We start from the raw sequence: 27,787 nt of genomic DNA on the forward strand, positions 1-27,787 counted from the left end.
TAAGAGAGTCTATTTTTCTAGCTCAATCCTAAATCATTAGTGTAGTATAAGAGTTCTATTTACAGGCAGTTTTAAAGCAGAACTATGTCCTTCCTTCTCATAATTGTAGTGTTCATATTTGAAAATCACTTTAATTGTTGAATAACAGCTGAAAAATAATCATGTTGGTATTTGTCTTTGTCACGTTGGTGAGGATTTGCAGTAAATACAATGTAGATTATTTTTCCTGTAAAACAGTTGCTAGATATTGGAGTACATTAATTAGCTGGGACCATTGTTAGCTAATGGAATGTCCTAATAATTTCTTTGGAGAAAATGTGAGCTGAGTTTGGGTGAGAGGCAAAAACCGGTTTGTTTCTCAGCAGGGAACAACATTTGGAGGACATCAGTTAGGATGGCTTGGGAAGCTCATTTTGGAAACCAGACACATAACTATATAAATTATAACAAGATACAGAATAGAGGTCTTCAAACACTGCTGGGCTAATCAGACATTTTTTCTAAGGAATACAGTTAGGATCACATTCCAGAGTAGGCTGGGGATGGGCAACCTATAGATACAGAAATAATTTAAGGCCATGCTACAATGCAATGGGAAGAGATTTGTGAATTGCTGTATTGACTTTTGTGTATGTTGATGGACAAACCACAAAAAGTTCACTGGTTCAGGATGTCTGGAAGGTTTCCTGCTTCTCAGCAAACTAAAGAGGAAAGTATGGATAAACCCTTGTGAAAACTTTCTTATGGGATCTCAGAGACCCGATGGGTCTTCATGTACAGTAAGAATGTGAAAAGTCCCTTGTACTTGTGAGTGAGAATAAGCAGCATTGGAATTGTCTTGGTTAACCAAGGCACATTTATTTTTTAAAATATCTTGAGGAGGAGTCTTGGTAAGTTGCTTAGGATCTTGCTAAACTGTTGAGGCTGGCCTTGAACCTGCCTCAGCCTCCCAAATTGCTGGGATTATAGGCATGTGCCACCATGTCTGCTTTTGCACAATCTCTAAGTTCAAAACAGCCCTTACTTCATCACTTCTGCCTCTTCATCCATTCCACATACCATTAGCAATCATCTCATTCAGCTGTAATCTTTCCCCCTTAGGTTACTTTTTTAAAACACAACCATAAACACTGTCACATGCACACAGGCACATGCGCACACACAGCTGCTCCTAATTAACTTCACAAGCTCTTTCTTAGTGGATGACTCATCATGATTCAGCAGCCTGTCTTTGGGGAGCTGATTTTTACAGAGTAGCCATATGATTTTTTTAGTAGTTAATCTCTCTTAAAGGCTAAACAGAGTTCAGATTTCTTTCAATTTATGGTTTTAGTCCAGCTTAGTTATGATAAATGTACAGATATGTTAGGATAGTATAAGATGTTGTGGAGCTTCAGGTTTAGAACATGGATATTCCTAGAACTGAAGGAAATTCCTGTGATTCAAAAGTAAAATTATTATTTTTTTAATTTTCCCATCCATTCACTGAATTAATTTTGTCTAAGTGGAAATGTTATTAACTGACAAGGGGAGGAGAGTCCATAGCCTGAGGACCCAAGGAAGTCTGAACTAAATGGACACTGTGAGGGTGGTTTTCACCTATTTATTATGCAGTGTGCTGTGGACTTTGAACAGTGCCTAACCTGTGTTCCATGAGTTTGTTTATGAGAAACTCCTATGCCCCCATGATGTATATCAGCTATTAAAAGTGCATAAGGGGGCTGGGGTTGTAGCTCAGTGGTGGGGTGGTTGTCTAGCATATGTGAGTCACTGGGTTCAATCCTCAGCACCATGTAAAAATAAATAAGTAAGAATTGTAATGCATTCCACTGTCATGTATTTTAAAAAATAAAATCAACTAAAAAAAAAGAAAATGGCTTATGAAATATTAATTTAAAAAAATAAATAAGTAAAATAAAGGTATTGTGCCCATCTACAACTAAAATAAATGTTTTTTTTTTAAAGTGCAAAAGAACTTACTTACCATGAGAGAATTCTTCCCGATATATCCTTGGTGGCAGGAGCCAACCTGGGAATGGGGTTGCTTTAGTAGCCTATCACTAGTAGTACATCTTGGGGCATGGTGGCAGCTCTAGCAGGCTGGATATGTGTGGGCAGCAACAGCTAGTGCTTATTTTTCTGGTGACCAAAAGACTGGGAACAAGTGGTGATAACAATTCTCCTGACTTCACATTGTCTTTATATTGTACTCTTGCAGTTGGTGCTGCAGTGCATACATACATTTGCCTGAGTTTCTCAGCGGTGCTGGAGAACAAGCTGTGAAAGTATATTTGTAAATGCTTCTCTGAGATCTTACTAAATGTTGTTTTCTCTTGTATTACCTTTCAGAATGAAAGCCATAGAGAGTCCTAACAAGGATGATGATACTCAGTGGCTGACCTACTGGGTAGTGTATGGTGTGTTCAGCATTGCTGAATTCTTCTCTGATCTCTTCCTGTCATGGTTCCCCTTCTACTATATGCTTAAGGTATGTTAACTTCTAGATCTGTTTTCTTCCCTAAAGCTTCAGCCTAGGACCTGTAGACAAGGTATAGGAACAAATGCTTTAATGTTGGATATCTGTGGTTATGTCTCAGATTGTAAATAAGAAGATAAGATTCAATGTCTGACTTTCTTTGGATACTGTCTTGGAAACAGCCAGAGCAGTAATTACAAAGGATGGAAATACTATAACCTAGCACAAGTATTGCTGTTGATTTGCTAAGATCCTGACTTCACGCAGTATTGTCTACGTTCAATGTGGAAGCACTGTAGTTTTTAGCAGGTCATCAATTATTTATATTGGCAAGCAGGAGTCATTTATTTATGGAAGGAAAAATGCTTATTTTTTATATAGGTTTGGAGAAAGGAGATGTGCAGATGGCTGTTTGAGAAAGTCATTTTAATGAGGTAGGCAAGAGCAATAGTCAGGGATTGGCCCTGCCAAACCTTGTGTGAGACATAGGACTAGCCTTAGTTACCAGCAGTTGGGGAATAGGGACATGAAGTCGAAACTTATTCCTGTGAGACTTCTGTGAACTCCTGACTTGCACTAGAGGTGAGTGAAAGTGAAAAAGTTCACACTTTTAATAAGCAGACTAGTCCTTCTTTCACTAAAAGGGACAGTCTGTCTTCAGTGAATCTTCAGGTGTCTTCCACAAGAAGAGGCTCTGCTTCCAGTTAGTAGATGTGATATGAACAGTGCTTCTGGTCCTCAGAGCCACAGTCACAAACCAAATATGCAGGAGTGGTGGTATGTCTAGTCCTTAGGATTTCTGGGTTGTCTTCTTTTTATTAGTGTTCATTTTAATAAAAGCTACACATGACATAGTTTAAAGGTTCAAATAATTCTATAAGATTTTGAAGAAAAACACCATTTTTGCACCTTCCAATCACTATCATTTCATTTGTGGCAATTTGTCACTTACCTTGTATGTCTCTAAAGAATATGCTTGGTTTAGTTACCTTTTACTGTTTTATACATTAGCTGTTTGGGGTCGGGGTACTGGGAATTCAACTCAGGGATGCTTTACCACTAAGCTACATCCCCATCCCTTTTTATTTTTTAATTTTGAGACAAAGTCTTACCATGTTAGAGGCTGGCCTGAAACTTGGGACTCCTGCCTCAGCCTCCTGAGTTATTGAGATTATAAGCGTGCACCACCACACCTAACTTTTAGTCTCATTTTATAGTCTCCCTCACCATTATATTGACATTATCTTGATTTTTAATTCTCAGTAGGGGTGTGTGTGTACGTCTGTTTTAAATCTATTTGTGCTTTCCTTCTTTCTGGGAGATTTCTCAATCTGACCTTCCAGTTTTCACATTTATTCCATGGATATACTATAACCATTCTGTAATTGATTCCATATATTCCGATTTTGGTTTCAGCAACTATATTTTTCAAACCTAATTATTTTTGCTTGGTTCTTTTTAGGGTTTTTTTTTTTTTGTTCTTATTTTATGTTGTTAATATTTTCTTTTGTTTCATTTAGTGTAGTTAAAAATCTATTTAAATTATTGGTTAGTTGTTGTATTTTGCTTCTAACAGAATCTGTAGTTGATTATATTGTTTTTCTTTTGAAATGGTTGTACTCATTAAAATACCATATTATCTTGGACTGCAAACTCATTTTCCTCCAGGGGTTTCAGATGCTGTCAGGCACTGGAGGAAGGCCGCACCCAGTCGATGCTGGTCTTAGCTCTGGGTAAGGGGTGGGTGAGACCTGAGGTTAGGCAGCAGAGGAACCAGTTACTGACTCTTTACCCACAAGGCAGCTCCTCAAGCCTAGGCTTTACCCTCCCTACTGCCATTCTGAAGCAGCATTAGAGATGGTCCTGAATTGTAATTCACAGGTCCAGAAGCTGGAGTAGGAGGGGTGGCAAAGAAAAGCGGTATGTTAGTCTCTTCCTGTTTTCCTTAACACCTCACAGGTCATCTATTCCTGAATACCTCAGAGTTAGAAAAGAGTATAGGAGATGTGTGTGTGTGTGTAATTTTTTAAATTTCAAGGTATAGAAGCCAGACAATGCAAAAATCACAAAGAGAAATATTTGATAAATTTGACTAAAATTTTAAAAAATTAAGTTTCTTTATGAAATGGGCAGCATAAATAAAATTAAAATAATGATACGTTAGGAGGATGTATTTACAACATTTACACCAAGTAAGGAACTAATACCCAGAGTATATAAAAATTTCTGCAAGTTAAGGGGCTGGAATATAGCTCAGTTGAAAGAGTGCTTGCCTCGTATGCACAAGGCCCTGGGTTCAATCCCCAGCACCACTAAAAAAAATTTTGCAAATTAAAAAGAACGAATGAAGGTTCTATATAGATATTTATATAAAGAAAAAAATATGATTTGCCAAGGGAACATGTAACTGGTGATCTGGGAAGTGATGTGACTTAAAATAGGGAAATCCCATATTTATTAAATTGGCAGATTTTTTTTTTTTTTTTTTGGTGCTGGGGTTTGAACCCAAGGCCTTGTGCATGTGAGGTCAGAACTCTACCAACTGAACTATATCTCCAGCCCAAATTGGCACATATTTTTTTTTGAATTTTTAATATTTATTTTTTAGTTTTCGGCGGACACAATATCTTTGTTTGTATGTGGTGCTGAGGATCGAACCCGGGCCGCACGCATGCCAGGCGAGCGCGCTACCGCTTGAGCCACATCCCCAGCCCCAATTGGCATATATTTTAAAGATTGAAAATACTTGGTATTGATGAATATGTAGGGAAATGGATATGGTTGTGTTATTGTGAAAGCCCGATTTTCTGCTGCTGCCTGAGAGAGCCAATAACTCGAGAGACAGTGGTGGGAGAAGAAGTTTTTAGCAACAAGCTGGCATGTTGGAAGACAACCAGCTAGCTCCTGGGTTGTTCTTGTTGAATACCAAGACAAAGTTTATGTAGATCCTTTTGTGGGGATGTTATCTCAGCCTCAGGCAGGCGGACACCAGAGTAGTTCATTAGTTCTGAGGAATGAGGCAGCTCTAGAATGTGGGTTGTGAGTTAGTGATGTGGTTCTGAAGTCACCGTGTCATCCTGGATCTGTGAATCCAAGACAATAAGGTTCTTTCAAGGTTTGCCACTTGAAGGTCGGTATACCTGCTCTCCGTCACAGCCAGTCTCTTGTATGACTACCTTTTTATTGGAATCATTACTGTAGCCTGGGAAGAGGGAGTGTGCATGAAAGGGTAACTCTTTTAACTGTATCAACTGCTAGTCTAGTAAGATGTGGAGCAGGATGCAGGGAGAAAACAGCCACGCTTACAAATTGAAAAGGAGGAAGAGAGGAAAAACACTTTAGCTCAGAGTACAGCTTCAGTAATAGTGGTTCTGGTTAATAGGTAGTGGTATAAATTAGAATAGTTTTTTTTTGTTTGTTTGTTTGTTTTGTTTTTGGTATTGAACCCAGTGTACTTTATCATTGAGCTCCAGCACTTTTTTAAAAATTTTGAGACAGGGTCTCACTTAGTTGCTGAGGGTCTTGCTAAGTTGCTTGCGATCCTTCTTCCTCAGCCTCCCAAGTTGCTGGCATTATAAGCATGAGGTACCACACCTGGCTTAGAATGGCCTTTTTATGGAACCACTTGACAGTTTTTTAAAGTGATACTTAATTCAATCCTAAGGAAATATTCACAGTGCATAATGGTTGCGCAGATATATTAATTGCAGAAACTTGTTATAACTAAAAATTATGAACTGGTAAGTCTATTGATAGGTAAATAATTAATAGAATATCTGTACCATTAAGTGGAATAATGTGGACTGAAATAGATCCATGTGTATAAATAAATAAATTTCTACATAATTCATTCATTATGAAAAATTATAAAACATTACATATAGTACAACACTGTTTTAAAAAGATAAGGTAAATAAAGTTTAAAAGATTAAATGAAAACATGATCTGTATAGATTGTGTTCATTTTTAATGACATTATCATAGAACACTTGATAAGAATTTCCTCTCAAAAGAAACAGAAGAAAATTGGTCTGTGGAAAGATTTAAGATTTCAAAGATTGCTGGATTTTTGTGTGTTTTTGTTATTCAAAGATATTTAGCATTTGTAAAAATATTTTTATAAACTGAGTGTGATGGCACATGCCTGTAATCTCAGCAGCTTTTGGAGGCTGAGGCAGGAGAATCTCAAGTTCAAAGCCAGCCTCAGCAACTTAGTGAGGCTGTAAGCAACTGTCTCAAAAAATGAAGAAGAAGGGCTGGAGATGTGGCTCAGTAGTTAAGTGCCTCTGAGTTTGAGTTTAATCCCTGATACCAAAAAATATATATGTATATGTATTTATAATCTTTAATTTACATGTGGCATATTTTAAATTTAAGATAATTTTGAAGCCTTCAATAAGATCCATTTCATGGCATTAACCTCACAGTACAATGGAAAGAAGCTTTTTTCCAACAACCTTTCTGCAGCATCTAGGATCCTGTCTGCAAAACCACTTCCAGCAGCAGTATCTGACCTCAAGCTTCCAAATATGAGCAAGCATTACTTCTGGTCTGCTCCTGATCACCTTTACTAATGGAAACCACAGAGACAGGGACAAAGTTCAGAATAAGAGATAGTCACTAGAGGCCTATGGAGTAGCTCAGTAGCAGAGTGCTTTCCTAGCATTCACAAGGCCCTGGGTCCAATCCTTAGCAACCCCCACTCCCCAAAAGAGAGACAATCACTGAATCATCTATATCCAATTTGGAAGTACATTTAAAAAGTTGCTTTGTAGCAAATTTTCTTCCTTAATAGTAAAATGAATGTGCATCCATTAGTCTCCAGCTGCATTGCATTATGATGTCGATGAGAGTGAATTTACTGTATGTTCCAAATAGATAATATAGTTGAGATGATTAAAAATTGATGCTGGCAATCAAAATGCTTTCTTCCTGAGGTAATGGCATATTCTGAGTGGCTTCAGTGAACAGATTGAGAAAAAGCCTGAATTATAAAGTCTATAGTCGTTTTTGGACAATTTCACATTTTAAGAACTAGCATATACCTTATCTATGCCATGCAACAATTACCAGGTGAAAAAGAGATCTTCAAGTGAGGATGTTTAATATTTTATCTTTTGCAAAATTAATGTGGTTGGTTGGTTTTTTTTTTTTTTAATTTATAAAGCAGCCTTTATAAGATCGGGTGAAAGTCGGAGGAACTAGTGGCTAGGCATAAAAGCTTGTTTGAAGAAACTAGCTAGAAACTGGATCATGCATGTCCTAAGCTATATCTTCAGCCCTTTTTATTTTTTATTTTGAGACAGGGTCTTGAACTTGCAATCTTCCTGCCTCATCCTCCCAAGTTACTGGGATTACAGGGGTGTCCCACCATGCCCAGTGAAAAATAAATTTAAAGACCTCTTTTCTCTGATTAGGAAATTCATGTTTATTCCTTTATTCAGCAGATATTTATTTAGAACCCATATGTGCCAGATTGTGTTCTAAGTCTAGGGGACACTTGGTGACTAAAACAAAGTCCTTGCTGCCATATTATTTCATTAAGGCAGGGCATGTTTTAGGGAAGAAAATAACATGTAATAACATGTAATCCTATCACTGTTAATAGTGATAGTCTTTTTTTTTTTTTAGTGTACAAGTGTATTGGTGTATGGTCTGGGTATGTAAGTTTATACTCAGAACATATATATTTGTCTTAACCACTAACATGTGATTGAGACCACATATGATATGTGATTTTGTATCTCTCATTTTCAATTGACACAATATTAAAGAGTTTTTTCATGTTATTCAGTATTTTTTGATATAGCTCTGTAATCTATTATAGCTAATTTACCCATTTCCTTAATGAGAGTCATTTGTCTTGCTATTATAATGTTGCAATAAATATCCTTGTGCCTCATATTTACCCATTACCTCAATTTACCCATTTCTAGATTTATTTCTAGAAACAAGATTGGGTAACATATTAGTCAGCTCTGTGTGCTATGACCAAAATACACAACAAGAACAACTTAGAGGAGGAGAATTTTATTTGGGGCTTACAGTTTCAGAGGTCTGGGTCCATAGATGGTTGATTCCATTGCTGTGGACCCAAGGTGAAGCAGCACATCATGGTGGAAATGTCCAGTGGGGAAAACTCTTCAGCTCATGGCAGGGTCAGGAAGCTGAGAGAGGCAGGGGAAGTGCCAGGGGGAAGAATAACCCTTCTAGGACATATCAGCAATGACCTGTCTCTTCCAGCCACACCCCATCTGCCCACAGTCACCAGTCTATTCAAATTAGGATGGACGAATTAGGCTACAGCTCTCATATAGTTCAATCACTTTACCTCTGAACATTGCTGCATTAACACAGGAGTTTTTGGGGGATACCTCATATCCAAGTAAACTCAGGAAGATTTTTTTTAATATTTATATTTTAGTTGTAGTTGGACACAATACCTTTATTTATTTATTTTTATGTGGTGCTGAGGATTGAACCCTCACATGTGCTAGGCAAGCGCTATATGGCTGAGCCACAACCCCAGCCCAAACTCGGGAAGATTTAAGTCCTAATCCAGATAGTCACCCATGCTATTCCTCCCACTGACAGTATAACATTTCTCATTTATTCTTTTTGAGAGGTCATACAGGGAAAACTTCCCCTTAACATTTTCTTTTTTAGTTTTTGTGCAGCTGAGCAATTTTTCCCCCTTGATATAGAATCTTGGTATGTTGCCCATGCTGACCTGGAATCTTTTTTTTTTTCCCAATATTTTTTTAGTGGTTAAGTGGACCTTTATTTATATGTGGTGCTGAGAGTCGAACCCAGTACCCCATACTTGCTATGAAAGCAGTGTTCCACTGAGCTACAACTCCACCCCGGGCCTGGAACACTTGAGCTCAATTGGTTTTCTTGCCTTAGCCTTCCGAGTAGCTAGGATTACAGACATGCAGCACCTCACTCATCTTGAGCAATTACTTTTAAATTTAGCCTGTTGCTAGTCTTGTGACAACATTGCAAAGGCTTTCTAAGACTTAGGTTTCTGATCAAGTCATTGCAAAATATTAGGAAATAAGTGTTGTAATATATATTTTTTTTGTGACATGAACTCTCAGTTCTGACCAGGATAATCCCTGCATGTGATAAGTATATCTCTATCTTGGATATATCTCTTCTGGAGGAAAACTGGATGGTGCTAGCATTGGAATCACAGACATAATTGTCTGGTGTATTGTACTTTGAGTTCATTGTGCAGTGCTGGTAGTCAAAAGGATCCAGTTAAAATCACATTTGCTCTTTGTCTGAGCTGCAGGCAAGAGTGGGCATGTGGTTGTCCTTGGGAGAATTGAAGGCTGGCATTCTGGGGAAGCTTGGTGAAAAGAACAGCCAGATCTGCGTGGGTGATTCTAATAAACTCAGGGTGTTCCTGGGCTGTAGAAGAGTTGTATAGATTAAGAAGAGGGAGTCATAAAAGCTGGCCTCTGAATATCACTTTGAGAGTTTTGTAGTAATTAACTTCATTTTTAATATGATTTCATTTGAGAACTGGAAAATGTTAAGGAGGTAGGTTGAGAGCAGTAATTATTTTACTGTCTCTAGAGAATAGCTAGAGGATACCAGAAAGTACTGAATTAAATCTGGAGTGTGGCCTACAAAGTAATCACAAAGGAGAGGTACAAAAATACAGATTCTTGACTCCGGTGATCTTGCTTTACTTCACTCAGAAAAGATAATCAGCCTCGATGGATTGCCGAAAGGTTGGCCTCTTCTACAGAGGTTGATAATGTTTCAGAGATATTCAACCATAGTTAAGAACTTTAAGACTTGGTACTACTACTCCTCTCTAATATGCTTTCATCAATTTGTGACTTCCCTGAAACCCTATTGAAGAGAAATTTGACTCAAAAAAAAAGGCCCTGCCTCTTCTGATCCTTAAACCAGGGAGTCATTTTCACTTCACCTTGAAGCTGTGGTTCTGATGTGGGTGTAATTCATTCCTGAAAATCTGACATTCTGTGTTAGGAATACCATCCAGGAGCCTCTTTTCTGTTTTTGATGTGTCTTCTTGCTATTTTGCCTATGCTGGTCTTAAACTCCTGGGCTCAAGCAATCCTCTTGCCTCAACCTCTGGAGTAGCTGGAACCACAGGCTCACATCACTCTACCTGACTCCATTATTTTAATTGAGAAAAATTTAAATATATTACATGTCATCTAAAACATTCAACCAGTTTCCAGCATATTAATACAACACAGCAAAATATCTACCTACAAGTAGCAAATACTACATTACAATATTAAATGCTAAAAACAATTCCTATTTTTCAAATAATAAATATAGTTCATAAGAAACGATTGCTTGGTGTATAATATCGTGTAGCATATCCCCTTTGGCACTCTGCATGCACTTCTTTGGGGGGAGAGGGGTTTACAAGGGACTGAACTCGGGGGCACTCAACCACTGAGCCCTATCACCAGCCCTATTTTGTATTTTATTTAGAGACAGAGTCTCACTGAGTTGCTTGGTGCTCTGCTTTTGCTGAGGTTGGCTTTGAATTTGTGATCCTCTTGCCTCAGCCTCCAAAGCTACTGTGACTATAGGCATACGCCAGTGCGCCCAGCTGCAAGCTCTTTTTCATGTTCACAAGAAATTCTAACATTCTGTCAAAAATACAACTCAGGACTTTCATTGCACACCATTTTGTTTAGTTATTGTATTGAGTTTTGCTTATGTATGTACTAGGGTTTTCTGTATAAGCACATAGGAAAACATTATATGAAGCTTGGACATTAAAAATGTAAAGGCTTCCACAGGGAAATGTTAACTGGAGAGATGGTCTGCAGGATCTGCTGTAATTAACCCAGCACTAAGCAGAGGAAACAAAGCTATATATAGCCAGTGAAAAATGCAGTCACTTGCCTGGAGTGATAGCACATGCCTGTAATTCCAGGTATTCAGGAGACTGAGGCAAAAGGATTGCAGGTTCAAGGCCAGTAAGACCCTGTCTCAAAAAAAAAAAAAAATGCTGGGGGTGTAGCCCAGTGGTAGAGTGCTTGCCTAGCAAATGTGAGGCTGGGAGGGATGGGAGGGATGGGGGTGGCAGGGAAGTAGTCACTTAGTTCTCCATTTTGGATTAATGTAAATGTGTACTTCAGAAAAATAGTTTTCTCTGGCAGAATTCTTAAAATCCACTGAGATCTGCTGCTGGCCAAGCCTAGGGATACTGGAGCAAAGTTGCTAGAAAATACAGTGAAGGAACTACCCATGGCTTCATTGGAGTAGTTGGACCTTTAACAAAAGAAAGTCCTAGTTTGGGGGCTGGGATTGTGGCTCAGTGGTGGAGCGCTTGCCTGATACGTATGAGGCACTGGGTTCGATTCTCAGCACCACGTATAAGTAAATGAATAAAATAAGGGTCTATCAACAACTAAAAAAAAATTTAAAAAGAAAATCCTATTTTGCCATTGAATATGAGGGCGAATTGACATTTTTTCCTCATATTTTTTATTGGTGCTTTATAATTATGCTGAATGGGATCATTAGTAAATGCACACAATATAATAATATAATTTGGTCCATAACATTCCCAAATATTTCCCCTTTCCCTTTGCTCTTCCCACCCCCTGGTTCCTTTCCCCAATTCTACTGGTCTCCCTTCTATTTTCTCACTTTTTCCCCACTTTTTCCTCTCTAGCTTCCACATATAAGAAAAAAAACATGCAACCTTGACTTTCTGAGTTTGGCTTATTTTACTTATAGTGTCCTCTAGTACCATCTATTTATCAGAAAATGACATTTTATTCTTCTTTATGGCTGAATAAAGCTCCAATGTTTATAAAAATGACATTTACTTCTTAATTTTATTTGTTCTTTTTAGATATACATGACAGAGTATATTTATACAAACGTGGAGTATATTTTATTCTATTTAGGATCCCAGTCTTGTGGTTGTACAGGATGTGGAGATTCATTGTGGTTTATTCATAAATGTACATAGGAAAGTTTTGTCTGATTCATTCCACTCTTTCTTTTTCTTATCCCATTTCCCTTCCCTTCATTCTCCTTTGTCTAATCCAGTGAACTTCCATTCCTCCCATTCATACTTGTTGTGTGTTAACATCCACATATCAGAGAAAACATTCGCCCATTGATTTTTTTGGGGGGGGGATTGGCTTATTTCACTTATCATGATGGTCTCCAGATCCATTTCTTTATCCAGATGTGTTGAAGTTTTGGCTATTGTGAATTGTGCTGCCATAAACATGGTATAGTATGCTGCCTTTAATTAATTAGAATAATTAATTATTTGGATAATTACCAAGGAGTAATATAGCTGGGTCATATGGTGGTTCCATTCCTAGTCTCTTGAGGAACCTTCATATTGATTTCCATAATGGCTGTAGTAATTTACAATCCCACCAACAATGTAAAAGTGTTCCTATTTCCCCCCTATCCTTGCCATTATTTATTGTTATTTGTATTGCTGATGGCTGTTATTCTTACAGGAGTGAGATAAAAAGCTCAATGCAGTTTTGGGTTTTCTTTTGGTACTGGGGATTGAACTCAGGGTCACTCAACCACTGAGCCACATTCCTAGTCCTGTTTTGTATTTTATTTAGAGACAGAGTCTCACTGATTGCTTAGTGCCTCTCTCCATTGCTGAGGCTGGCTTTGAAGTCTAGATCCTCTTGTCTCAGCCTCTGAGCTGCAGGGATGCCACTGTACCTGGCTCTCAGTGCAGTTATGGTGCATTTCCCTAATTGCTAAAGGTATAGAACAGTTTGTCATATATTTGTTGGCTATATCTATTTTCTTCTTTTTTTTGGCACCCGGGATTGAACTCACGTGTGCTTAACCACTGAGCCACATCCCCAGCCCTTCTTTTATTATTATTATTATTTTTTTGTTTTGAGACAAGACCTCTCTAAGTTGCTGAGGCTGGCCTTGAACCTGTGATCCTTCTGCCTCAGCCTCCTGAGTCTCTGGGATTATAGGCGTGTGCCACTATGCCTGGTTCTATTTTTTTCTTTTTGAGAATTGTATGTTTAGTTCATTTGCCCATTTATTGATTGGGTCATATGTTTTTTTTTTGTGTGTGTGTGGTGTTTTGAGAGTTCTTTATATGTTGTGGATATTAATCCTCTGTCAGAAGAGTAGCTAGCAAGGATTTTTTTCCCATTCTGTAGATTCTCTTCATACTCTTGTTTCCTTTTGCTGTGCAGAAGTTTTCTAATTTGATGACATCTCATTTATTAATTCTTAGTGTTATTTCCTGAGGGTTAGTGGTCCTATTGAGGAAGTCATTACTTGTGCCTATATGTTGGAGTGTTGGCTCTACATTTTCTTAGGTCTTTGATCCATTTTGAGTTGACATTTGTGAAGAGAGAGAGATAGGAATCTAGTTTCATTCTTCTACATGTGGATGTTCAATTTTCTTAGAACCATTTGTTTAAAAGGTTGTCTTTTTTCCAATATGTATTTTTGGCACGTTTGTAAAGGATCAGATGACTGTGTCTGTGTGGTTTGTCTCTGTGTCTCCTATTTTGTACGGTTGGTCTCTGTATGTTTTTATGCCAGTATCATTCAGTTTGTGTCATATAGCTCTGTAGTATAATTTGAAGTGAGATATTGTAATAACTCCAGCATTAGTTTTTGGCTTAGAATTGTTTTGGGTATTCTGGGTATTTTATTTTCCCCAATGGATTTTAGGACTGTTTTCTAGTTTTATGAAGAATATCATTGGTATTTTGATGGGGATTGCATTGAATCTGTATACTGCTTTCAATAATATAGTCATTCAAATATTAACTTTTACCTATTCATGAACATGGGAAGCCTTTCCATCTTCTAGAATCTTCTTCAATTTCTTTCCTCAGTGTTCTGTAATTTTCATTGTAGAGGTCTTTCACCTCCTTGGTAGGATTTATTCCTAGGTATTTTATTTTGGTGGGGGCTATTGTGAATGAAATTATTTTCCTGATTTCTTTTTCAGTAAATATGTTATTGGTATATAGAAAAACCATTGATTTTTGTATGTTAATTTTATATCCTGACTTCACCAGGTTTTTATTTGTTTGTTTGTTTTGGTACCAGGTATTAAATCCAGGGGTGCTTACAATTGATCCACATCCCCAGCCCTTTATTTTGAGACAGGGTCTTTCTAAATAACTTAGGATCTTGTTAAGTTGCTGAGCCTGGCCTCAAACTTAGAATCCTCCTGCCTCAGCCTTCCAAGTTGCTGGGATTACAGGCATGAAAACCACCTAATCTGACACCACTCGTTTTTTTTTTTTTTTTTTAAATAAATTCCTGTGACTCGTTTGCCCTGTCAGTCAGCTCTATGTCCTTTCCCCCCCTCCTTTCCCTTTCTTCCTTTCCTTTTATCCATTTGTTATTTCTTTCTTTCATTCTCTTCCTTTCAAACAGGATTGTTTTCCTGATTTTTTTCCTTAGCAGATTCATTACTGGTGTATAGGAAAGCTATTTATTTTTATATGTTGATTTTGTATCCTGCTACTTTGTTGAATTCATTAGCTCTAGCAGTCTTGAGTGGAACTTTTTGGATCTTCTAGTATAGGATCATATCATCTGTAAAAAGTAATAATTTGACTTCTTTCTTTTCTATTTTTATCCCTTTTACCTTCCTTCTCTTGCCTAATTGTTCTGGCCAGAATTTCTAGGACTATAATGAATAAAGCTGGTAAGAGTGGACATCCTTGTCTTGTTCCAGATTTTAAAGGAAATGTTTTCAGTCTTTCCCCTTCACTATGATGTTGGCTTTAGGTTTGTCATATATAGCCTTTTTAAAAAAATTCATATATTTGTTCTAATTTGTTATACATAACAGCAGAGTGCATTTCAGTTCATAGTATACAAATGGAGCATAATTTTTCATTTCTCTGGTTGTACACAAAGTAGAGTCACACCATTCATGTCTTCATACATGTACTTAGGATAATGATGTCCATCTCATTCCATCATCTTTCCTACCTCCATCCCTTCTCCTCCCCTTTGCCCTATTCAAAGTTCCTCCTCCACCCCCATTATGAATCACTATCCACTTATCAGATAAAACATTTGATCTTTGGTTTTTTGGGATTGGCTTACTTCACTTAGCATTATATCCTCCAACTTCATCCATTTACCTGCAAATGCCATGATTTTATTCTCTTTTATTGCCGAGTAATATTCCATTGTGTATATGTACCACAGTTTCTTTCTCCATTCTTCTACTGAAGGGCATCTAGGTAGGTTGGTTCCACATTTTGGCTATTGTGAATTGTGCTGCTATAATCATTGATGTGGCTGTGTCCCTGTAGTATGCTGTTTTTAAGCCCTTTGGGTATAAATCGAGGAGTGGGATAGCTGAGTCAAATGGTGGTTCCATTCCAAGTTTTCTAAGGAATCTCCATACTGCTTTCCAGCTTGGTTGCACCAATTTGCAGTCCCACCAGCAGTGTAAGAGTGTACCTTTCCCCCTACATCCTCGTCAACATTTGTTGTTGCTTATATTCTTAATAACTGCCCTTCTGACTGGAGTGAGATGAAATCTTAGTGTAGTTTTGATTTGCATTTCTTTAATTACTAGAGATGTTGAAAATTTTTTCATATATTTGTTGATTGATCATATATCTTCTGAGAAGTCTGTTCAGTTCATTGACCTATTTATTGATTGGGTTTTTTTTTTTTAGAGTTAATCTTTTTGCGTTCTATATATATCCTAGAGATTAGTGTTCTGATGTGCATGTGGTAAAAATTTGCTCCCATTCTGTAGGCTTTCTATTCACCTCACTGTTTCTTTTGCTGAGAAGCAGCTTTTCAGTTTGAAACTATCCCATTTGATTCTTGATTTTATTTCTTGCACTTTAGGGGTCTTATTAAGGAAGTAGGGGCCTACTTTTTTTCCTATTAGGCACAGGGTCTCTGGTCTAATTCCTAAGTCTTTGATCCACTTTGAATTGAGTTTTGTGCATGGTGAGAGATAGGTGTTTAATTTCATTTTGCTACACATGGATTTCCAGTCCTCCCAGTACCATTTGTTGAAGAGGCTATCTTTTCTCCAAGATGTTTTTGGCACCTTTTTTAAAAAATATTTTTATTAGATGTTGATGGACCTTTATTTTATTCATTTATTTATATGTGGTACTGAGACTCGAACCCAGTGCCTCACACATGCTAGGGCAGCAGTCTACCATTGAGCCACAACCCCAGCCCTGGCACCTTTGTCTAATATGAGAAAACTGTATTTATATGGGTTAATCTCTGTGGTATAGTTTAAGGTCTTGTATAGTGATGCCACCTGGTTCACTCTTCCTGCTAAGGATTGCTTTAGCTCTTCTGGGTCTCTTATTTTTCCAGATGAATTTCATGTCTACTTTTTCTATTTCTATGAGGAATGTCATTGGGATTTTGATCGGAATTGCATTAAATCTGTATAGTGCTGTTGGTAGTATGGTCATTGTCATATATACCCTTTATGATGTTGAGGTAAGTCCCATCTGTCCCTAGTTTCTTCAGTATTTTTATCATGAATGGGTGCTGAATTTTGTTGAAGGCTTCTTCTGCAGCTATTGAGATAAACAGAATTGAGGACAAAAATCATAGTTATGTGGGGAATTACATTTATTGATTTGCATATGTTATGTTAAATCATCGTGCATCCCTAGAATGAAACCAACTTGGTCATGATATATATATAATTTTTTTTTTTTTTTTTTTTTTTTTTTTGCTACTGGGGATTGAACTCGGGGCTGGGGATATGGCTCAGTGGCTGAGTGTCCCTATTATTTTATTTAGAGACAGGGTCTCACTGAGTTGCTTAGTACCTTGCTATTACTGATCCTCATGTCTCAGCCTCCTGAGCTGCTGGGATTACAGGCATGTACCACCCTGCCAAGCTCACTTTGTCTTGCAGCTCCGAGATTCCTTCTGCATGGTCTACTCTATTAGAGACTTTTATTTGAACTTTTTGATTTATTATGGTTTTTCTATCCAAGATTTGTTTGGTTCCTTTTCAATATCTTCATCTCCTTATTGAATTTCTCGTTCGTATCCTATACGAACTTCATTCAGTTGTTTTTCTGTGTTCTCTTGGAATTCATTGATAACTTATGTAATCATTATTTTGAATTCTTTATTGGGTATTTCATTCAGTTGAGTATCTATGTAGTCAGTTGTTGGTGAATCTTGAGCTTCAGAAGATGTTATGACCTTGTTTCCTCCGTATTTTCTGTATTCCTGTGGATTTCTCTTCCACTCTTACGTGTGGACCATTTTAGGGCACAGTCTTCTCTTGGCAAATTGTTCTGGGATATCAGGTTGTTGGGACTTTTTTCAGTATTGTTTCCCTGCTAGTTCTTTGGTGAAGAGTGGCATATTTCAATACTGCATATATTGTGTCAGAGCTTGAGGATCTCACTTTTCCTATAGGTCTTACAAGAGTGGGGTTATTCTCATAGATCAGTTAGTCTTGTATATAGCAGAGGATGTGTGGTACTCCCTCTGTGATTGCTCTTGTAGACTTAAAAACTCAATATTCTGAAGGGGTATGGCAACAGTCCCAAAAGAGACCCCTCATTGGTGTGTTATGGACACTGACTCCTAACGCAAAAATAGAGACATGAGTGGGATCTTGGTGCCTGGTTGTTTTGGGGTTTTTATCTGTTATTTGTACTAAAGTATTGTTTGAGCATCATTAGTTTGGATGTGGAGCAAGGCACACTGTCTCTTGGCTGGATGCTGTGTAGCTATATACTTATAGTGTCACAGTAAAGTCCCAACACGGAGTGGCCTGGAACTGAAGCTGAGAACTATTTCAACCAGCTTTCCTTCTCATCAATATAAAGTAGATGGAATGGGAAGCACTGTGGATTGGAGTTTTGTCTGTACAGACGACATCAGTGCATTCCCGGGTGGGGCTGATACATGGTTCTAGCAGCTGGGGTTTAGCTCTCATCATAGGGACTTTGTTGGGTGGTGTCTCACTGAGAAGCAGTACTCCTGCTGCTTGAGTCATGAACAACTAGAAGATGCAACTTTCCTCTAATCCACTACCTTGAACTTGTCTGGATTGGCATTTTTGTGGGCTTGCCTGGTCACATATATAGTATTATGCACAGGTAGAGAATCTTTACCCTTAGCTCACCTGTGGCCACACCTTCCTTTGCTTTCTTAACTGAGAACATTCTAGTTTCTGTTATCTGTGCTCAATAAATGAGCTTTGGAATCTGATGGGGAAGAGGAAGGGAGAGCTGACTTAAAATCCTGACTTGGAGAGAATGGTAGTAAATTGCTTTTGTTGAGTGCTCTGATAAGGTAGGCAGTGTAGTTCCTTTAGTCCAGAAATTTCAACCTTTTGGGAATATATGGAGGAAACTAATTCTACTTATGGTGTTGTCATAATTTTGCTTGTATATTTACATTTTTGAGATAGTTTTATTAGATATCTTTTATTTTAATTTTGTGTATATATCTAGCATTACTTTGAACTTCATTTCAGGTACTTACAGAACATTTGCTTAAAGATTATTGGTTCTAGGATTTGCTTTTATTCCATTTAAGGCTAACAAAACACAGGTATTCTTGAGACAAAGCTCTTAATATGCTCACACACACCTCAAATACTTTTTATTTTCTTATAAGAGGAAGATTTTTTAAAAATCTCAATACTTGCTTCATACAGGAAAAACTGAGTTAAGCAGTTAAGTACCTTGCTCAGGGTTTGCCAGGTGAGTAAGTGGTACAACCAGGATTAGAACTCCCTTTCTCTGAGCCTGTCCTCTTATCCACTATATACAACCCTTAGGATCCCTGTTTGTAGCTGGATGCAGTGGTGTGTGCCTATAGTCCTAGCTTCTCGGGAAACTGAGTATCACTTGAGGCCAGCCTGAGCAACATAGCAAGACCTCAGTGTGAGCTGCCAGTTCTGCATCTCTAGAACAAACTTAAAAAAAACACTATTTTAGAAAGGCATTGTAATTTCTCAATCATTTGAAATAATGATGACTAATCCCAGAGAGTTTTGATTTAAGACAGAAGAAGTTGAGAGATATTTACTTTAAGAAACTGATAAAAATACAGATTCTGCTATCCCTGGAAGTGATTTCTGTTTTATGATGAGTCATCTGGACTGTGTGGAATATAATTTGGCCAGTATCTTTTAAACAAAAATAACTCAGTATGTTGCTTTATTAAACTTTAAGAGGAAATATTCAGAGATTTGCTAATTTCCCTAGAGAGGGATAAATTGCTTAGATGACTTAAAGTGCACAGTTGGTATTTATTTAAATGGTAATTTTTTTTAAAGTAATTAGGGTATAAGTCTTATCTTCTTTTATCTCAGTTTAAAGGAATAGGGGTTGGGGCTCAGTGGTGGAGTGCTTGCCTAGCATGTTTGAGATGAGGCCTTGCGTTTGACTGCAATTATACATAAAATAAAGGTCTATCAACAACTGAAACTAAGAGAAGAATCTGAGGTTAGGCAGAATATTTATTCTGTGGTAGAACAGATTACTGTAACTAACTTAGCAAGATAAGCTTAATATCCATGAAGCTTGTTCTCACTAGGCTTATCTGTACAGGGCTTGACACATGTAGATAAAAATCAGTGTAAGAAAATGTAATGTTTAAGAGTTGTATAATAAAGTCTCTTATAGCTGTAAACTAAAATCCTGAATCTGGTGTGTTTTACCCTTCTTTTTCAGTGTTATCCTTCTCTTTCCTTACTACCCCATTACTGGTCATGTTTTTCCAAGAAGATCCTCCCATTAGTTTGCAGAAAACACTGGGAATACCATTGGAGAAAATGTCAGACGGAGGCAGTACACACCTTGGGAGTGGTGGGGGCGTGTCCTCAGAATGCCCTCGCCCTCCTCTTACCATGCTGCTTCTCATTCTATGCAGTGTGGCTTCCTGTTGTGGTGCATGGCCCCGAGTCCTTCTAATGGGGCTGAATTTCTCTACAAGCGCATCATTCGTCCTTTCTTCCTGAAGCACCAGTCTCAGGTGGACAGTGTGATGAAGGACCTGAAGGACAAAGCCAAAGAGACTGCAGATGCCATCACTAAAGAAGGTAAGAGTCAGGGACAACTTGGTTCAACACATGGAGGAGATGTGATACACTGGGCTTCATGGCCTTCTTGTCCTCTCAGCTTTCCTTAGTTAAATGCAAAGACCACTAAATGGATTTCTTTAGGACAAGTTTGCCCATTGCCCTTTACCTTTTTTTGGGGGGGGGGGGGCGGGGGGGGGAACCAGGGATGCTTAGCCAGAGCCACATTCCAAACCCTTTTTGAAACAGATTTTCCCAAAGTTTTGTTGAGACTGGCCTCCAATTTGCAATCTTTCTGCCTCAGCCTCATGAGTTGCTGGGATTCTAGACACACCACTGTGCCTGGCTTGCCCTTTACTTTTCCCAAGATCCTTTGTGACTCATTCAATGCAGCATTCAGTAGCCTTCCATAGGCAGAGATTTTAGAGATTCATCTACATGTAGCCTCTTGCACCTGTTTAGTGTGCTGTTCAGACTGTTTTTGTTCTTGGTCCCAGAGAATGCCTTTTCTCAGCTCCCCTGATGGAGTTATTTAGATGCTTTTTTGTTGAGATGTTGCGTGTGTCCCTAGATTAGTAATGAACCAGTGAACCCAAGAGACTATAATCCTTGAATCTTATAGTTAAGCAGCTAGAAAGATAGGGAGTACCAGTCACAGGAGGGATGTTTACAGTTTTAAGTAGGAAAATCAGGAGACCCTTACCAAGAGGGCTATATTGAATCAGACTTGGACATAGTAAAGGAGGGAACCATGGGAATAGTGCTCCAGAAGGAGCTGCAAGTGCAAAAGCCCTAAAGTAGGAACAGTAAAGGAGGTGACCTAGAGGGGTAAGGGATAGCAGGAGGCGACACCGTCAGAAAGTTCTGTATGGAGACAGGATGACAAATCACAGAATAGCTTATAGGCTAGTGGGAAGGCTTTGGTTTTTAGTCTGTGTAAGAAAGATAAGGTGCTATTGGAAGATTTTGAGCACAGGATCAACATGATCTGCTCTGTGTATTAAGATGACTGTGGCTATTGCATTAAGAATGGATTAGATGGGGGCCAGGGTTGTGTCTCAGTGGTAGAGCGCTTGCCTAGCATGCGTGAGGCACTAGGTTCAATCCCCTGTTCCACATAAAAATAAAAATGGATAAAATGAAGGTATTGTGTCCACCTATAACTAAAAAAAAAATGAATTGGAGGGAGAAAGGGAAGGAAACTGGGAGACTAGCTAAAAGGTTATTGCAGTGATCTGTTTGAGATGATGGTAGTACCTTGGTTTGTACTAGCAGCAGTAGTGGGTAAGAAGTAACCTACTTCTGAAGTAGAACCAATAGGATCTGCTTAAAATCAGACATGAAGACAGAAGTCAAGGCCAAACTTTTCAGCCTGATCAGGTGGAAGGAGAGAATTGCCACTGAGCTGGGAAAGACTGGATAGTACAGATTTAGATGGGGAGAAATAAGATAACTCCAGAAGAGAATTCCTTCTCAGCCAGTTGGATGCAGATGTTGAGAGTTCAAAAAACAAGTGTGGATTGTGGGTAGAAGGGAGATGAGAAACAATCAGCTAAATAGACCAGTAGGGAAAAGGAAGTCAAGGTGGGGTCCTTGGGCCAAACAAAAAGATGTTTCAGAGGAGGAAGTGTGATCCATTGTCACGTGCTGTAGACAAGTTAAACTAGGTGAAGAGGAACCACTGGACTTAGCCATGGGGAAGGCACTAGTGATCTTGAGAAAACAGATTTTTGTAGAATGCTGGGAACAAAACACTGATTGGGAGAGATGGGGAAAGGCATGAGGAATATGGACAGCTGTTTTGAGACAGTCCCTGTGAAGGGGAGTAGAAGAATGGGCTGTAACTGGAATATGGATCGCGGGTTCTGGGAAATTTAAAAGTCTTTAAGGTAGGAGAAATAATACATGTCTGAAAATTAATGAGAATGCTTCAGTAGAGAGCAATTGCTGAGCCCTTGAGTAGACCAGAAATAGGATTGAAAATACAGAGAGGCAGAGGAGCCGCAACATTTTATAACAGAAATCAAGGTTTTTGTTGGTAGAGATTTTAAGTAGGAAAACTTTGAAGTAATCAGAAAATATCTTCTACTTCCTCAGTAAAGGAAGAAGAAAGAAGGCCAACTGAAAAGTGATGGGAAGGGGATGGGTGTGAGCAGTTGTCTAGGACAGGGTTAACAGACTGTCCCTAAAGGGCCAGATACACATTTCAGGTTTTGTGGGCCATCCGGTCTCTGTCGTGATGCTCAACTCTGCCATTATGCTGTGACAGCAGCCCAAAAAAGCAATTAAGGGAGTATGGCTGTAGTCTCATGGCCTCTCTAGGACACTGCCAGAGTAAATGGACTGAGACACTGTCATGTGATTCCAGGCAGTGTGAAAGGCTCACCTGAGACTTGTGTTTGCTTTTCTACAGCCACACTCACCTGCAGAGTAGGTGGAGAGCTGTGGTTTTAAAAAATTTTTATAGATGTACACAATACCTTTACTTATTTCTACATGGGTGCTAAGGATTGAACCCAGTGCCTTCCACATGCCAAGCAAATGCTCTTATCACTAAGCTACAACCCCAGCCCCGAGAGGGGTGATGTTAAGAGTTGCGAGGTCAGAGTGGGACTGTGGCTGATGTTGGTGACAGTTAAGCTGGTGAAGAGGGAAATGACAGGAGGACGCCTCTGAGTGAGGGAGTGAGCTACAGAGGTAAGTTTGTTCTGACTTGCAGCCTTTGTGTTCTCTCACTTGTGGATTGCCAGTTTTGACATTTTTCAGCACTGGGATTTGAACCCTGGGGAGCTCTACCACTGAGCTATATACCCTTGGCCCTTTTTAAAAATTTTTTGTTAGTTGTAAATGGACAGAATGCCCCCCCTTTTTTTTAAAAAATGCAGTACTGAGGATTGAACACGTACTAAGCAAGTGCTCTACCACTGAGCTGCAGCCCCAGCTGGCCCTCAGCCCTTTTTACTTCCTTTTTTTAAATTTTGAGACAGTCTGTTAAGGTGCTAAGGCTACCCTCAAACTCATGATCCTCCTGCTTCAGCCACCTGAGTAGCAGGGATTACAGGCATGCTTTATGGCAATTGGTGCCAGTTTTTTAAGAGCTTTCTTTTCTATCCTTCCTTGCCCAAGCCTAACTGGCAACCCATGGTAATATCATTTCTGCCTAGTTCACCCACATTTTATTGCCTCTTGGTTTTCATACAGTATATCAATACTCAAATTCAATTTAATTTGATACGACATTCCAAATCAGGGACATAAGAATTACTAATTATTTGACACCTTTTAGATGTCTCGTTCTGGGTGCTTTTTACATAGGGCTATTGAGAAAGAGGCTGCAGTTTCTTTAACTTTGTTTAGCAACTTGAGTAAATGGAGCTGCTTCCAGGCAGTTGACAAAGAGAGACTCCGGGCTCCATCAAGAACAGCTGCAGGGGCTGGGGTTGTGGCTCAGTGGTAGAGTGCTCACCTAGCATGCAGGAGGCACTGGGTTCGATTCTCAGCACCACATAAATGTAAAATAAGTTTTTAGATGGACACAATATCTTTAATATTAAAAAAAAAAAAAAACAAAACAGCTACAGTTTACAACCTGACTGGAAGCTTCTAGACAAGCCTCCCCCACCACCATCTCACACACCACACTGGTTCTTGTGACAGGAAGTGGCCTGGAATGTGTCATAGGAGGGGTGGCCCAGTTAGTATAAATATTTGTAGTACTGGCACGAGGACTTTCTAGTTTTTGTCACCATGGGACAACACAACTTGGTTCTCATCAGGTTGATGAGTAGTGAAATCTCATAGGAGAGTAGCAAATGAGAATTTGAATATACAAAGAACGCTACTAGGAATCTCTGACTCTTTTGATGCAGAAAGGAGGACAGATAGTTTGGGAGACACTACTACACAAAGAAGCAAGGCTAGATGAACTTCAAGTATTTCACTCATGTCTTCAGAATTTGTGCTCAGAAGAGGTGCCGGGTCTATTTCACGGAAACCCTCACAGCCCTGACCACAAACCCATGTGTGCTGTCATCTGCACATGAGTCACCCGAGCTCCGTTATCTAGTAGTTACCTTAGCCACACAGCTTATATTGCCAAAAGTTTTGATAAAATTTTCTTACCCTCTTAACAGCCAAGAAAGCTACGGTGAATTTACTGGGTGAAGAGAAGAAGAGTACCTAAACCCTTGAACGGATGGAGCCTTCCCGCCCAGCCCCCTGTACCTTCCTCTTAGAGCTTGACATTATCTGTGGTATAATCATTTTAATGTTGCCTTGGAAACATTTTTTGATATATTAAAAAATGGAATGTGTTGTAAGGGTTTTTTTTTTTTTGCTTTTACTGTCTGTACATTACATAGGGAGCATTTTAATTTAATGCAGTGGCAGTATCTAAATTTTTGAAAATATATTTTGCCTCTAGGTAGGAAAAGACATGTATGTTACTATCCTGAAGGAAATGTAAACTAAAAATAAAATTTGTATATCCCACAGGCTCTGTACTTTACTGGGCTTACTCTGCATGCATTTTCTCTAAACATTTAGGAAATCTTCATGGTTCTTCTTCATATAAATATTTTTAGTGGATTTGTGTGTATACATAGACAGAAGTGTTACTATGACGTGCATAGTGCTTATGGGGAAGGGGCTAGGAGAAGATTGTATATGCCATTTATAACTTCTGTATAATAAGACCACCTGCCTCAAGCTGGTAGGATTTGCTAAACATACTTCAGAAAATGAACACACATCAGTCATATTTAAAAAAAAAAAAAGTGAGAAATGAGGTTGAATGGAAGTCAGCTTGGTTATTTTCCTAACATGGTAGCCCTGAATGCCAGGACAGCTTTTTAGAGTAGTCAGTCACTTTGGCGACAATTGGGGAAATGTACACACACATAGTAACCTGTAACTCCCAATTTTCTGTAGAAATAGTACTACTGTCTTATCTGCCTACTAGCCTTACGTTTGTCTGTTTCTAAGATGCTGAAGTGAAAACCATTCCTGTTTTTACTTTTAAAGGTGAGCAGCATGTTGGTTTGGTCTTTTCCTTCCTCCCAGTTGTCATGTGCTTGTTAATATCGTGAGCAGCAATGTGCCTGCCATGACGCACAGCTCTAGGAGCAGCTCTGTGGAACGGAAAGGGAGCATGCAGCCTGTAATCTGGTTGGCAGTGCTTAAGTTTAACTGCCTTTGACCTTTAAGGTCAGAGAAAAAGTTAAACTCAGAGTCCTCTTCAGTTGACAAGAATTATTTGTTGTCCATTTAAATGCCTTCATGATAAGTGACTTATGACTGCATAGTTGAAGTACAGAATAAAAAAGTTGAAATGAATGCCTCTAGCTTGAATGGCTAAACAGCTTATAGAGCTCTGGGGTAGACAATCTGAACTTCACATCATTCTGTTAGGATCCTTTTGAATTAGACTAAACTAGACCAAAATACATGTATAACAAAATAAGATTAAATATCCAGCCAGTTGGGCTGGGGTTGTCGCTCAGTGATAGAGCATTTGCCTAGCATGTGTGAGGCCCTTGGTTCGATCCTCAGCACCACATAAAGCTGAATAAGTAAAACAAAGGTTCTGTGTCTGACTACAACTAAAAAATAAACATTTTTTTAAATGCTTAAAAAAAATATCCAACCAGTAAAATACTTTTTTTGTTTAAATTGAGCTGGGGCATTTTACAACTGAGCTACATTCTCAGCCCTTTTTATTTTGAGACAGTCTTACCAAGTTGCTAAGGCCTTATAACATGCAATTCTCCTGCCTCAGCCTCCCTAGTCACCAGATTATAGGTGTGTACCAGTTCGCCTGGCTCAGTAAATACTTTTAAAGAAAATAAATATGAATAGCTTTCATAAGATGATATATCATGATGTAAAAAAAAAATACCCTAATATACATCAGAGCATTTATTTTTCCTGGGAAAACTGATTATTAGGCATCTTATTACTTAAAAAAATGAAGTTTTTAGAAAACAAGCAAAATTGTTATTGTAAGAAAAAAAATCAAGCCTACATTAAAAAGAAATTTCAAAGCATTTAAATCCATTTCTCATAAATAAAAACACTTTCCCTGGTGACAGAGGAATGAAAACTAGCAACTTCTAGTATATAGAATATATGATTGGATTGTTAGTATATAAAATATATTATCAGACAAGATGGGGAAGCATAAAATATTGCTCATAATTACAGATTATGTAAAAATATCAATGTAAATGCTATTAAAGTATATTCTAAATGCAGTTTTTTTTTTTTTTTTTTTTGTCTTGATACTACATCTGTCTCCTATAGTGTACCCTGTAAGAAATTTGTTTTGGGCAGTTGAAATGTGTTTTAATGGCAGAAGTTATTCAATTTCACCAATAAAATATTGCCATGATTAGAGTGTTTGAAAAACTACTTAAGCCTGTGTCTGGCTAGAAGACAAAAGCATTTGTTTGTACATGAATGGTATTTCAGGGATATAGAAAGTAACAGAATTCCTAGTAAACATTTGAAATTCTTCAAGATGAAGAAAATAATTCATTCAGTAATTCCTCCCTTACTGGAAAGCTTCAATCATTCAGATTAACAAAATAACTGTTCTCCTGGGAGAATCATCAACCCACAACTACAGACAAGGAACATAGCCTGCTGGATATGGTAGTGCACACCTGTAATCACAACAACTCAGGAGGCTGCAGCAGGAAGATCATAAGTTCAAGGTCAGCCTGGACAATTTAGCAAGACCCTGTCTCAAAATAAATAAGGGCTTGGAATCTACTCAGTGGCGAAGTGCCCCTGGGTCCAATCTTTGGTACCAAAAAATAAATAAGTAAACAACAACAACACACACAAAAAATCCTTTAAATAAGTCATCACCTATCCTGAAGGTGTGACACACAGAATAGAAATGGATGTACAATATTCCCCCCTCCTCTTATCCAAGGGGGATATGTTCCAAGACCCCAAGTGGTTGTCTGAAACCTCAGATAGTACTGAATCCTATATATACATACCTATGATAAAAGTTTATAAATTAGGTAAATAACAAAATAGGACAATTATACCATAATAAAAGTTATGTGAATGTGGTGTCTTAAAATATCTTATTTTGCTGTACTATGTCTTTAGAATGGTTGATCTTGAATAACCAACTAAGGGAACCATGGGTAAGGGGGACTGCTGTACATAATGTTCATTTGTGTGTGTTAAATTTTTGCTCAAGTGGGGTTAGAGTTGAAAAGCCCCACAAAATAAATTGAATTATAATAGTTAAATGAGAACTG

General features: G+C 38.3%; 1 protein-coding gene across 1 annotated transcript in view; it reads left to right on the forward strand.

Annotated features, from left to right (window-relative positions):
• The window catches only part of Reep5 (receptor accessory protein 5), a 49,927-nt gene extending 22,149 nt beyond the window's left edge, over positions 1–27,778 (forward strand). Inside the window, exons 3-5 of the mRNA XM_027927848.2 lie at positions 2,350–2,488; positions 20,363–20,531; positions 24,644–27,778. Coding sequence (XP_027783649.1) covers positions 2,350–2,488; positions 20,363–20,531; positions 24,644–24,693 — 358 coding nt within the window. The 3' untranslated portion in view covers positions 24,694–27,778. The remainder of the gene's footprint in view (positions 1–2,349; positions 2,489–20,362; positions 20,532–24,643) is intronic.
• Positions 27,779–27,787: the final 9 nt, after the last annotated feature.

This window comes from Marmota flaviventris, chromosome 5 (genome assembly GCF_047511675.1).
Source record: "Marmota flaviventris isolate mMarFla1 chromosome 5, mMarFla1.hap1, whole genome shotgun sequence".
Classification (NCBI taxonomy): Eukaryota; Metazoa; Chordata; class Mammalia; order Rodentia; family Sciuridae; genus Marmota; species Marmota flaviventris.